The following is a 14,349-nucleotide window of genomic DNA, read 5'->3' as shown; positions in this document are numbered from 1 at the left end:
TGCATTCATTTTTTTACACAGCATTGTACAACACTCTGTAGCTTCCTCTGGCTTCCTGTGCTTCCTTGTAGCTTTAAAAAATTGTCCAGTTCTCAGGCACTCCAGAAGCAGGTGCCTGAAGGCCTACTTTCTTCTCCTACTGAGAGCAGGGCAATTTTTTTCTGTTCTTTTCCCCCTTTTAATTAGACAAGGGAAAGAGGCTGCCAGGAGCATTTTTAAAAAACTTCAGATATCCATTACACATCTCTAGGGAAATGGGGAAGCTTCCTGATAGCATCTTATGATTTCTTTATAAGTAAAAAACATTGCTTAAAAATCACAGGCACATACATGATGGGCAGCCTCCCAGTCCCTGCCTTCCTGCACTTCCCAGAAAGCCCAGCCAAGGACATCATGGTGTCCTGAGGAACTGTGGGTGTTCGGGAAGGCTGCAGACTACCAAGAGACAATCTTACAGTGGAAGAGGATACTCTCCCCTAGGCCACCTTACAAGAAAGGTTAATGCAAGAACCCAGCGCCTCTCTCATGACAATTTCACTGAAACTTTTTTCCCCTTCGATTTTTAAAAAACAAAACAATTAATTTTCTAATTTTTTTTAATGAGGTTGGTGAAAAAATGTAGATTTTTTTTTTGGCACAGCACTAATCATTATAGACAGACAAAAGGAGTATCTCTACTGGAGTAAAACAGATGGTCATTGGATTAATACAGGTACATTTTCCTCTACAGCAATCATCAAGAAGATAAGAATGCATTCGGAATGTGAAAAAAAAGAAATTGCCTATCTAACCCATTGCAACCAACAATCCAGCTGCAACCATGTGGATGAAACCAAACAGGCTCTGAGCTCTGAAATGAACTAGCACAGAAAAATGATCATGAACAATAGTAGCTGATCCCCTTAGCTTAATTTTCCTTCCAACATGATCTGTCTCCTTCTGACCTCTTGGTACTTGACCTAAGGAGAAATTTGCACAGCGGCAACTTCAGAAATTGTACCTGGCACTTCATTCAGAAAACTTTATAAAAGTGTAAGTGGGATGGACCAATAGGTCATCTAGCTCAATCCCCCTGCTGTAAAACTGAACTATGCATTCATCACTCACATCATAAATAACACACTGCCCAATTCAGACTGCAGGATGCTTCAAACGGGCATTAGGACCAATTTGGAGCTAAAAGATCCATCAAATGAGCCAAACCAGACACCACAGAAATAAAACACACACAGAGAGAGAGAGACTGTCCTAGCACCTTTAAGCAATTTGAAGGAGAATCCTAATAACTGGATTACATCAACTGCCAAGAAATATTATCAATTGTCTTTGCATATCCCCTTTCTGTTCTTTCACCCCCAAAGATTATTTATCCTTTTTCAAATACCATAATGATAACAAAAAAGACCCCAGATCCCCTATCCCTTTTCTGTTCTTCCTGGTCTTTTCCCGCTTGCATCTTGTCAATATATAGTTTTGGGCAAGAATTTGTTTTCATTAATTTTTTTGTGATGATCAGAATTTATTTTAAGCACTATGGTGATGATGTTGACAATGATGTTGATGATGAAGATCTTTGGTGCTAGGTTAGTTCAAGAGATTTTAATCCCCTTGCTGGTTACTGTATTTTCTCTTTTTGAATGCTAAAGGCAACAGATCTCACTCTTAAGTAACCAGCCTTGCCCATTAGATTGGTTCTTTTCGTTTGGCCTCAGAAAATGTTTTGTGCATTTCCTAAATATGCTTACATACTCCTAATATACAGAAAAGCAGGTCTGTTAAAGTAACTGTGGGTGGCATTCAATGCTAGTCCTACTTAGAGTAGACCTTTTGATGTTACTAGAGATGACTAACTTGGGTTACTTAATTTATTGGGTCTACTTTGAGTAGGACTTAGTTGAATACAACTCTGCATTTCCTTTTTAAAAAACAACAGAAGAACATTGCCACCTACACTTGCCTTGAAATCTCAGAAATTTCCATAATACTTCTACTTACGCCTTCTAAGTTTCCTGTTTGCCACCTGTATTTATCCAAATTGTATATAATTCTATTGTTATACTACAGGTAAGATCTGTTGTTGTTATATGCCTTCAAGTCGATTACAACTTATGGCGACCCTATGAATCTTTTGGATTTATTCATAGGGTTTTCATGGTAAGAGGTATTCAGAGGTGGTTTACCATTGCCTTCCTCTAAGCCTACAGCACCCAGTATTCCCAGGCTGTCTCTGATCCAAGTACTAACCAGGCCTGACCCTGCTTAGCTTCTGAGATCAGATGAGATCGGGCATGTTCAGGGTAGTATGGCCATAGGCCAGGTATGATATACTGTATTCAAAAGGAATTGTTTCTATCTGATCAAAAGTAGACATTGCATGACATTATAATGCCACTCACCACTGGAACATGAGAATTTCCTTGCAGCTCCACCATTTTGTTTTCAGCTGTGGCCAGGCTGATGCTTCTGGAAGCTCATAAGTAGGATATGATGGTGATGGCCATCTTCATTCTCTTATAAATCTAGTACTCAATAGGTGGCCAGAAGCATTATGCCCTGCTTATCACATTCTGGAAACAATGGCTGGCTGATGCTAGTCACAGATGGCTGGACAAGATGGCACTGCAATCTAATTAAAAAGACAACTCTTAAGCTATACACCAGGGGTGGGCAACCTTTTTTCCTCTTGAAGACAGCATTTCTTCAGGGGTAATCTTTTGGGGTCTGGGACCAGTGATGGGTAGGGCCCAAGACCAAAATGGATGGGGTTAAAACGCCTAGTTCATAGGGCATCCCCACCTCTGTCCCCAATCCTTGCCCCCTGCATGAAATTAGGCCAAGGCCTTCATGAGGGCCTTAGGCCAAAAGTTCCTCACCCCAGTATGGACACCGATATTCTTGCTTCCAGTGACTATTGATTAGGGATGGATATATCTGTCAATTTCATGTTCTCTCAGTTTTTCCATTTCTCATTCTTTCCCCTCATTTTTTCTCATTTAGGAGTGGGAATTTCAGGAAGTCAGTACTGCTGGAGACAGCTGACAATTGTCCAAATCAACATTCCTTGCTATGCAGAACATGGGTACCCCTTTGCTGTGGACCAAGCTTGGTGACTCTGTCTAATCTCCAAACCTCAGTGCTCCTTTGTTTCTAAGGAGCTACATGGTTTTTCATATTAGGAGATGCTGAGCGTTTCCCATTAGTTTTAAGCGGAACTGAGCCGGGGTTGGGCTGGATGACCTCCAAGTTCACTTCCAACCTAAGTTCTATTATTCTAAGTAGGACCAACACTAACATCTGGAACATCTCATAGGCTGGGGAAAGAGGACTTACCATCATTTCCCCTACTCCCAGCACTTTCTTTTTGTTGCTACCAGCCACCTCTGGAGGACAAACGGGGTTGCCAGCTGTAAACCGATTAGCTAGGCTGTTGTGTCCCATTGGAATGCAGCAAGACTAGCCCATATAGTATGGATTACTACGTATTTTTTTCTCCTGTTAACTTTGGTTTTGCTGTAGATTAATTCTTTGCAATATTGAATTTATCTTGTTTGTTGAAATGCTTCTCTCTTTGAATTAAACTCTTTTGATGTTTTATATAACATTTTGATTTTTTTTTTCAAATGGGGTGTGATCTGAAGGCACATGAGGCCACCACCTTGCTAAAGCTAAGCAGGTAGGTCTAGGTCTGGTTGATGCATGACAACCTGGGAGCCACATATATAGCACCATGGGTTCCATGATGGAAGGCAGGATAGAAATGTAAGAAAACAAATAAAATAAAAATAGATGTTATGTGTTTCAATAATGTTTCTTGTGAGCAGATTTGGACACAATTTACTGTGAAAAAGCAACATGTACCTAAACTATGAAATATCCCTTCCTCCTTGTGCTATTCTTCGTATCTCCCTCTTGTCCTAAAAGTATTCAGTCATTACAGCTACAGCTGGATCCAACTCAGCATAGAGGACCTTTCGGAATGGTCATACTAGGCTCACCATGGCTATCTTAAGGTGATTAAGATTTCCAATGATACAAATTTGTGGAAAATCCTTTACTATGCTTACCATGCTTTACTACCTGTGTTCTTCACGTTAGGCAAAAGAGTGTTTTTCTGTTTAATTTTCTGAATGACAGAGTTGTCAGGGCTCTTTACACATGTAACAAAGTAAATGCCTCTCCATCGCCATTTCAGTAGACCTCATCATCCCCTCAAGAAAATGGCAGCTGATACTATTGTCTTACAATTCTTGTCTCCCACAAATGGACAAGAAGCTGAGCTCACCCAATTCAGAAGCAAGTTCATGATCAATAAGCAAAACAGAGTGACTGTTTCTGCTTAAGCGTGTGTGTCAGACTACCTGTTTCTTTTACAGAGACTGGATAGTTTGGATGGTGGAGGAATCAAAGTTGTGTGAAGTTTCCCAACACACACACACACACAACCTAAGAATCTCTCTGTCTCAGAATGCTGAAATCTCTGTCAACAGTTCCAATGGATCTAGAACAAATGAGTCGTTTCAATGTAGGGAAGCAAATACGTTTGTTAAAACCAATCTGTCTCAAAGAGGCACATGTGCTGTCATCACAGCCGCTATTCAAATATCTGGAGAGTACCATTCAGATTGTCTAAAACAAAATATATTTATGTCACAAATACAACTATAGCAAATCCTGGAAAGAGCATGAATTCAGCTCAACTACTTGTGTAGTGGTTCAGGTGTTGGACTATGACCTGGGAGACCAGGGTTAGAATCTCCACACAGCTATGAAGCTCACTGGGTAACCTTGGGCCAGTCACTGCCTCTCAGACTCAGAGGAAGGTAATGGTAAACCACCTCCGAATACCGCTTACCATGAAAACCCTGTTCATAGGGTCGCCATAAGTCGGAATCGACTTGAAGGCAGACCATTTCCATTTACTTTTTAATCTGCCACTTATAAAGTAAGAAAAAAACTGCCAGTCATGGAATGGAAATGAACATATACACAATCATTTTGCTACAGTTAGCTGCAGCAGTAGTGACGTTTGCCTAAGGCTCATATGTTGGATAAGGCAACGCTTATATTGAAGCCAGGGGGAATTTTGCCTAAGTAATAGCAAGAGGTGGAATCATCTCACACAATCTCTGTGAAAGTGATAATTTAAGAATGTGCCTTAAAATTTGTTCTTTAGACACAGCTGGAGATTCTGAAGGGAGACGATGGAAATTCTTCTGCTACTCAAAAGCAGTTCTGGAATATTGATCAATGCCCACCTCTAGCCTTAACATAAATTTGATGCCAATGGATTGTTTTGATTCTGCCTCAAAAGAAAGAAAGAAAACATTTTCATTTCTTTTATCTCAATGGATACGTTTTCTTTGGGTGGTTGTAATTAATGATGTGGCCCCATTTACTTGTATGCCCTTTGCCATGTGTCTTAGCCATTTGTGTCACATTTACAGTACAGCACACTGATTTAATTTAATTTGAGTGTTTAAGCCAGTGTACTAATATTTACTTCTGGGGGATTAAATTATTTTAAAATAAAGTACTTTGCCTTATCTGAGCTGTAAGCCTCTGTTATGCATTATTTCTCTTCTTTTAAAAAATATTTTATATGCATCACATATGCAAGGTCCCCGATTCCTCAGGTCTCCTCAGCATCACCAGCTAAAATGATCCCAAGCACTAGGGACCCTGGAGAACCACTGCCAGTCAAACACTACTGGGTTAGATGGGCCAATGACTGGAAATTATACCATTTGTACATATTTGCTAAATACTATCTTTTGGGAGGTGGGATGGAATATTAATTCTCATTTCAAAATAACCAGACTGATTTCCGCTGGTGATTTTCCAACCACCTACTAGTGCACACATTCCTTGCAGTCTTTGTCACTCATCTTCACAACAGCCTGATACAACAGGCAGCGTTCCCACTTTACAGATGGCAAATCAAGGTGACTGGCAACCCAAGGACAAGCAATGTGTTATGGATGGGCAGGCATTTGAAACCATGTCTTCTGCATCAGAGTCCCACATTTCTAATCCACATTGCCCCCTTTGATTATCTTCAAATTAAGTTTTCATCCCCTCCCCTTTCTTATATAACATGGAGAATTTACACAGCATTGGGCAGGGGGGCAGGAACAGAATGGCAAAACGCAAAACCATCAGTAACATGATACAAAAACCAACCACACAAAACCAACCACACAAAACCAACCATAATATGCAAATATAACTGTGTCATCAATGTATCCCACTCTGCTAATAAAAGTGTGTAAGTGTTTGACCTTCCACTTCAAAATCTCCAGCCAATCCCTCTGTAAATTGTGCTCTTTCCTAATACTGTTTTCATACCTCCCTTTTCTCAAATGGGCTAATAATAGCTTTGTGGTGTGACAAAACTGAATGAATGTTCTGAACGTCATTTCCAACTGTATATCCTAGAGACATTCTGGTTTAGAAAGGTCACTGGTAGAAACAGAGCCACTCAAGGTCCTTCAAACTTTCCTTCTAAGGATCTGAATATACTAAATGTAACTTTGTTTTTTAAAAAACAGACTTTTAAAAAAATCATGTGAAAGGGTCACTTAGCTAGATAATAAATGAGAAGGGAGACAGATGCATCTGAGTTGTCTGGTTTCCTTGACAAAACATACAAACCCAAACTAATTTGCTGTGATTGTCTAGGTGATAGATAACTATACCCTTATAACTGAAAGTGGCAATAGCAGTTCTTTTCATGGTGTGCCAAATTATATTGTCGGTTTCAAAGTCCACCTGAGTCCCTCTTCTCCGTCTTCTCCCTCTTTACTCTTATTTTCTATTTTTTAAAAAACTTATTTTTGCTACTAGTCTTGTAGGGTCCTTTTGGCAAATGCATCTTATGCAGGTCATGCCAATACTCTGAATGGAAAGGAACCTCTTCTCGTACTGTAGTAGTAAGCTAGTTTTCATTCAGAAATATAGAAGTATCCATGTTTTCTAGGCTACGCCTTATTGGAGTAGTGATTTTCTTTGTCATCTTTTCATTTTATCACCTTACCATTTTCTTTGTATCCCAAACCACTTATTTATGAATAGCCCCACTGATTTCAGTGGGAGTTTCAGGTTTATGACCTTCATTTACATAATAAAGACTGTGATAGTAGACAGGAGAATTGGCTTCTTTTCTAAACATAACAAACAGAAACTGTGAGCTGCCTTTACTGTAGAATCTAAACCTTGGTTTAAACGCACACTGTATTACTTTGCTCTGGAAGAAGACCTTACAGGGAATCCCAGAGCTATCAGATCAGTGTGAGTTGACTTCCATGAGACGCAGACTGCAACTGTAGGTTAAGTCTCATGCCCCATTCAATCCAGTGAGACTCACTTACAAATGAACATGTTATGATGGACTTGGCTCTGAGTGATCTTGGGTTGAAAATCCCCATTTTGACAGGAACTCAGTGGTTGACCTTGGGAAAGTCACTTACTGTCTCTAAGCCTCAGTTTCCAAGCTGCAAAGTTTGGATATTAGTAATCTGCTTCACAGGATTGTTTTGCAGGACAACCATGCTAAAGCACATCATGGATTAAAAGCGATAAATAATAAACTAGAAAATGTGTTAACTACTGCATTCAGAATAACAATGACTGGATTAATTATACTTAAAAAAATAGAACCTACACAGAAGGCTAGGATGGCAACAGAGTGTTAAGCACATGAGTAATAAAGGCTTTTCATCCCCCTTTCAATTTATTCAAACCTTGGTAGATGTGTGTGTGTCATTTAAAATTTAGTGTGCATGTGCCTGGATCCAACTGTTTATTGAATTGAAACTTGAAACTTTATTTATATAGCAAGCTAACATGCAGCACAAAATGTGGTTCTGCAGGTACCACTATTCCTGGCCAAAAGAATTGTGCAGAACTCATCTGTAGCAGTTTTCAATTGGAGAGGGAAAAAAAGAAAAAACAGGCAAGAGAAAAGAAAGTGAGCTGAACTTAGCGTGAAGCATGTTACACTATTGTGAAACATCAAACACTGCATCGAGGAGAAGACTTGTGACTGGAGCTCCTTCCAGCAGGGACACAAAAGCTTTGATGCAATAATTGGTTCTCACAGCAGCACAAGCAGCCTGCCTAACCTTTGCTCAGAGCTCCCAGGGAGCCATCGCTCAGCTGCTTCTTTCTGGCGGGTACAGCCACAGTCACCTTGGAACTAAAGGGAAATGCAGAAGCCAAATGGAAGGAGCCTTTCAGGACTCAAGAAACACATGGCCTGAATCGTCTGCTCTTTACTCTTTGTAGCATGTTGACTTAAAAAAAGAAAAGGCCAGGCGCCTCTGGCAATAGGTGCAGTTACATAAGGTATACAGGGGAAAGCAGCCAAGGATATGGACCATCTGACTAGAGAAGGGCTTCTTGTCCATTGCCAGGGGTATCCCTTGGTAGGCAACCATGCAAGGTGGGTTCTAAGACTTTCTTGCCTGGCGCTGCCTTTGTTTTTCACTCCCCGTCCCCTTTTTGTGATATCTGCTGAATTTCCCACATCCCTCCTGCTACTAGTAGTGCCAAGGCTGCCCCCTCCCTTAATCTTGGGCTGAGAGACCTCTCCTGAGAGTGTCTCCCTCTTGTCCTTCCTGTTTCCCCTGCTCTTACTGCATTCTCCTGCCGCAGGCAACTCCCAGCCTTTCAGCTCAGTCAGCCAGCTTCCATCTCTGTGGTGGTGTCATGCTCAGGACTGTTGGACATGGACCAAGAAGAGCCCAGTTCAAAACCTGACTCAGCCCCCCCCTTTCTCAAGTTTCTTGTGTTTGAGCTGTAGGGGCTACCCACAACCTCTCTCCAGGGTTTGTTGTGAAGAGGAATGAGATCATTACTGCACATGCACTCTTCGTATTGTAGGAACAGGATGGCTGGGAATGCTGCCCAGTCCACCGCCAGTCCTGTCCACTGGCTGGCAGGCCAACTTGGCCTTGCCCATCAACTAGCCACAGAGGTCTCCAGTGCCCCTCATGCCAACCCTGGGGGAACTTTCAGCAGCAGCATCAACTGACCCTGGAAGGTTACCCTCCTCCTCCTCTCCCACCTCCCCGATGCTTCCTCTGACCCTTCTTGCCTGCCGAGTGCCAGGTGATGCTTCTCATCTCTGTCCCCCTCCCTCTCCAGACATGCTTCTTTGCAGGTCTGCCTCCCTCTTTGTTCTTTACCTTCTGCTGCCTCCTGGCCATGTCGGTGGGCTGCTTGGCATTGAAGGGGTAGGCGATGCACCTCATGACGAAGACGTAGAGCTGCAGTTTCTTTTTCCGCTCTTCTTCCTCCTTCTGCAGCCTCTCCAGCTCTTCCTTCTCCTTCTCGCTCACCACCGAGGGGCTGGGGCTGGAAGGCCGGACGCTGCTGCCACTCCGGCTGCTGGGCTGCAAGCCGCCGCCACTCCCAGAGCTCTCGCTGGTACGGCTGGGGGAGAGCCGTGCCCCAGAAGCCGCCGGGGCCAGCACTTCCTTGCTGCTCTCCTCTTCCACCATCTCATCGGATTCCTCCTCGCTGGACGAAGGGTCCAACATGTTGCCGGCAAAACCTCCTTCACTCGCCGCTCTACGGTGCAAACGGTAAAGGAATCAAGGGGAGGCAGGTGGTGGTGGTGGCGGCGGCGGCGGCAGCGGCACAACGCTTCCAAGATGCCCTCCCTTCACCGGCTCATCTGCCCAAGGGTGCCTGACAGAGCGAGCAAGTCTCCTCCTCCTCGACAGCCACCACCCTATACACTCCCTGCAACTTAAGCTAAAGGAAACACCAAACCCCCCAGGCGACCTGGGAGGCGAGAAAAGACGCGTCGGGAGAACGGATGCCCGATAAGGCGAGCTGCCTGCCCGTCTGCTTGTCGATGCAGCTGACACAGCCGAGTAAGCACCGCCGCCTTCCCAATCGGGCTAGAGCAAACGACCGCTTACGTGGGTTTTATGGCTTTAACTCTTCTCTGCCCGGGGTTGGTGCTGATGCCTGCTGCACAGAGAACAGCGTCGGGATCAAAGGCTGCTGCTGGTCTAGCGCTCTCACCCACGGAGGCTGGCTCGGCCCCTCCTGCGATCGATCTATTAATACAGAAAGGCAGATGGTGGCTCCGCCGCTCTCTCTGTCTTCGTCCTCTCTCTGCCGCTTAGTCCCCTTCCAGCCAATAAAACCTCAGGGCGAGAGGAGCTGACCAGGGTGCTGAATGCGAGCCGCCAGCTGCAGATGCATTGCAAAGCTGCCGGCGCAGCAGCAGCAGCAACAACAAGCCGAGCAGCCCACCCCGGTCTGCGCATGCTCAGAGCTCCCTTCTCCGGATCTTCCCGCCCTCTTCTCCGCACATGACTATTTGGGAAAGTGACGCCCCCCAAAGAAGCATCTGCCCTTACCCTGTCTATTTCCCGCCCCCCTCCTCTTCCTACCCCTCCGATTTCCTGGCGCTGAGTTTTTCTGAATTAACTGCTTCTCGCCTGACTGTCTCGCTTCCTCCAGGGCTAGGATTGAGACGGGGAGCGGGGCGTGAAGCGGTTTTGCAAACAGAATCAGAGATGAGGAAGAGTCAAGGGCCGGGATGCGTATGAGCATCAGTGGGGAAGGTTCGGGGGCAGAAGCGGAGATCGGAAGGGAAGGATTGGGAGAAGCGGAGAGAGAGAAGGGGGACTCCGTGGTAGCAATATGGGAGAGTGAGAAGAAATTAGGCGGGCGGGGAGACGGCGGAGGGCGAAGGGCAGGAGATTCTCTGGATTGAGGAGGAGCGGCTCAGAAGGTTGCAGGGGGCGGGGCGAGGGGAGTTGTTCAGCGCCCTCCTCCTATACTTGTCTTCTCAGAAGGAAGCCCCGTTGACTTCAATGGGACTTGCTCCCCGGGTAAACGTGCTTATCGGATTGCAGGGGCAATCTAGGCAGAAAGGGTTCCTGGTAGGACTGCCATAGGCAGGAAAGAAGTGGGTCAGTTTATGGAGGGGGGAAGCTGATTGGGGCGAGCAGAGGAAGGAAATCCGGATATCAGAGCAGGGAAATGGAAGGACAAGTGAGTTATCTGGAAAGGGGACAAAAAAACGCACCTAAGGCTACAGTCCTAGCCTCACTTACCTGGGATTAAGACCCATGAAATTCGATAGGACTTCATTCTGAGTGGACATAGGATTGTAGTGCAATTCGTTATCTCTACCACAGTACTAGAACTGGGGGGGTCAGCCAGTGAAACTGATTGGCAGAGTAGATTCAGGAGAGGCTTGAGAAAGCAGGTCTTCCCACAATGCAGAATTACATGATGGAATTTGTTGCTACAAGGAGTGGTGATGGCCAATGGCCCACCTAGTACAGCATCCTGTTCTCACAGTGGCCAACCAGATGCCATGTGAAACCCACAAGCAGGACCTGAGTGCAACAGTACTCTTCCCTCCTGTGGTTTCCAGTAACTGGTATTTGGAAGTACACCACCTCTGACTATGGAGCAGAACTGTCATTATAGCTAGTAGCCATTGATAGCCTTTTCCTCCATGAATTTGTCTAATTCTTTTAAAACCATCCAAGTTGGTGGCCAGCACTGTCTCTTATGGGAGTGAATTCCATAGTTTAATTATGCGCTGTGTGAAGAAGTACTTTCTTTTGCCTGTCCTGAATCTTCCAGCATTCAGCATTAGGACATCCATGAGTTCTAGTGTTATGAGAGAGGGAGAAATGCTTTTCTGTATCCACTTTCTCCATGCCATGCATAATTTTATGCACTTTTATCATGTCACCCCTTACTTGCCTTTTCTCTAAACTAAAAAGCCCGAAATGCTGCAACTTTTCCTCATAGGGGAGTCGCTCCATCCCCTTGATCATTTTGGTTGCCCTTTCTGAATCTTTTCCAGCTCTGCAATATCTTTTTTGAGGTGAGGAGACCAGAACTGTGTGGCCACACCATGGATTTATATAACGGCATTATAATATCGGCACTTTTATTTGCAATACCTTTCCTACTGATCCCTAGCATGGAATGTGCCTTTTTCACAGCTGCCACATAATGGGTCAACATCTTAATTGAGCTATCCGCTATGATCCCAAGGTCTTGTTCCTGGTCAGTCACCATCAGTTCAGACCTCATGAACGTACATATGAAATTAAGATTTTTTGCTCCAATATGCAAAGCTTTACACTTGTCTACATTGAATTGCGTTTGCCATTTACCACTGTTTGGAGAGTTAGTTTAAGGCCACTGGCTTTAAAAGAGAGAATTGAACAAATTCATGGAGGTTTAAGTCATTCAAAATGATTACTGGTCATGAATGATGGCTCTGTGGCAATTCCATGTTCAGAAGCAATATGATACTTGTGAGGTCCAGCAGGTAGCAACCATTGCCCTTATGTCCTGCTTGTGATTTCCCAGAGGCATCTGGTTGGTCAATTAGGGGAAGCAGGATGCTGAACCACATGAACCCTTGCTCTGATCCAACAGGGTTCTTCTTATGTTCAAGTCCACACACTTCCTGCTGCAGTTGGATGGCAGAACAAAAATAAAAACAAACTCTTGACACTGACAAGAATGGAAGCATTGGTTTTGACCAGAGAATTTGCTGAGTAAAGGTGGTATCAAAGGTTAATAATGCCTTCCCGTGACTAAAAAGGTGATGGAGCTGACCCAAGACAGGGCCTTTTCAATGGCGGCTCCCCATCTGTGGAATGCCTTCCCCAGTGAGGTGTGCCTGACTCCATCACTACTGACTTTCATGAGGAATTGGAAAACATTCCTGTTTACCCAGACATTTGATGGTGACAGAGGACTGCTCCTGGCATCCCAAAGATTACTGACAATGTTTTAACTGTGTTTTAGAATATTTTTACTCTGTTTTAGAATATTTTTAAAACTGTGTTTTGGAATGTTTTTTTTCTTGTTAAATTGTTTTGTTTATGTTAGCCACCCTGGGCTCCTTCAGGAGGAAGGGTGGGATATAAATTCAATAAATAACAACAACGATAATGTTTGCAAAATAAAATGGCAAGTCAGAGTGGTACAACTGAATCTTAGAACTAAGTGAATTTGGGAAGAGGGTTTTCAGTTATGTTAAAAATAACATTCCTGCTAAGTATTTACTAAACTGACTGCCAAGCACATCTATGCACACTTACCTGGGAGGAAGTCCCATTGAACTCATTGCAACTTACTTCAGATTGGACATGTATATGATTACGCTGTCAAGCTGCAATCCTAGGCACACTTGCCCAGAATTAAGGCCCATTGAACGCTGCAAGTGATGAGCTAGAAAGTCTCCATTTCAAGCCTTGCTTTGGTCATGGACTCTGGCATTAAACAAATGGCTATCTATCATCCCATACCTATCGGTAATACAGGAATAATAGCACTAATGGTCTATCTTGCAGGAATCTTATAAAGATGACCTGCAACACTGTGAATTACTTTGCATGGCCTTGTTATTATATCCTGGCCTTCCCTCATTAGTGTTGCAAGCTGTTTCTGGTCAGTGATTGTCATGGCATCCCTGCAGTAACAGTATCACAGTGCTGATAAATCCATTAAACAGGGGGAAGTATTCTGAGAACAGTTTATTCACGAATATGTAGATTCTATTTTCTTGCGTGGCCATGCTTGCATTTAAAAACCACATGTTATCACAAACAATGCTATTATTTTGGATATATCCCTCTGTAAGCCTATTAATATCTCCCTGCCTATTAAGACATTGAAACAAGGCCCTGCTCAGAGTCTCTTCTTCCAGAGTAGTTCGGGCAGAGGCAGGAAGGAGCAGGGTTTTCTCACAACCAAAATGTGGTGAATGAAGGGGAAATGTTGGCTTCAAAACAGCACCCAAAATAGTTGGCAATCTCACTATGGGCTAGTTCAGCATCCTCCACAGGGTGAAGGCCCCTGGGTGCAGCCATGTAGAAGCACAATCTGAGCCAGCATATCTGTGAGTACAGGAGCAATTTACCAGCGGCAAAACTTAGGAACATGGGGAGTTTCCCTGAACTGAATCAGACCCCCTGATCCTCCTAGCTTAGCACTGTCTACATTGGCTGGCAGTGACACTCCAGGTTTTCAGATGGGTTTCTCCCAGCCCTACCTGGAGATGCTGGGGATTGAAACTGGGACCTTCTGCATGCAAAGCAGATGGTCCACCACTGAACAATGGCCCTTCCCAATACTCCCAGAGTAGTTAAAAATGTTCTGCTTTGCCCACCACAAATCATCATCAAAAAATGGAACCAGGTCAGGTGGTGCATCCTTTATTTAGCTGCATCCATAGCTAAGTTTATTTAGCTGCATCCACAGGACTGCTCCACTTGAAGTCATTCCAGTCGGGTTATAGTGTTCAGACTAAAAGGTTTGGGATGAATCCATGGTGGTGATTTCTTAAAAGTT

At 44.0% G+C, this 14,349-nt stretch overlaps 1 protein-coding gene and 1 pseudogene across 13 annotated transcripts in view; both read right to left on the bottom strand.

Annotated features, from left to right (window-relative positions):
• CADPS (calcium dependent secretion activator) overlaps positions 1-9,539 on the bottom strand; it is a 562,280-nt gene extending 552,741 nt beyond the window's left edge. For all 13 annotated transcript variants that reach the window (XM_061622068.1, XM_061622066.1, XM_061622061.1 and 10 more), the window contains exon 1: positions 9,186-9,539. In XM_061622068.1, the coding sequence (XP_061478052.1) occupies positions 9,186-9,539 (354 nt within the window). The remainder of the gene's footprint in view (positions 1-9,185) is intronic.
• On the bottom strand, positions 2,196-2,314 carry LOC133382467 (5S ribosomal RNA; annotated as a pseudogene).
• Positions 9,540-14,349: the final 4,810 nt, after the last annotated feature.

Source organism: Rhineura floridana, chromosome 3 (assembly GCF_030035675.1).
Source record: "Rhineura floridana isolate rRhiFlo1 chromosome 3, rRhiFlo1.hap2, whole genome shotgun sequence".
Taxonomy (NCBI): Eukaryota; Metazoa; Chordata; class Lepidosauria; order Squamata; family Rhineuridae; genus Rhineura; species Rhineura floridana.
The sequence above is the reverse complement of the archived record's forward strand: the minus strand, read 5'-3'. Positions and strand labels throughout refer to the sequence as shown.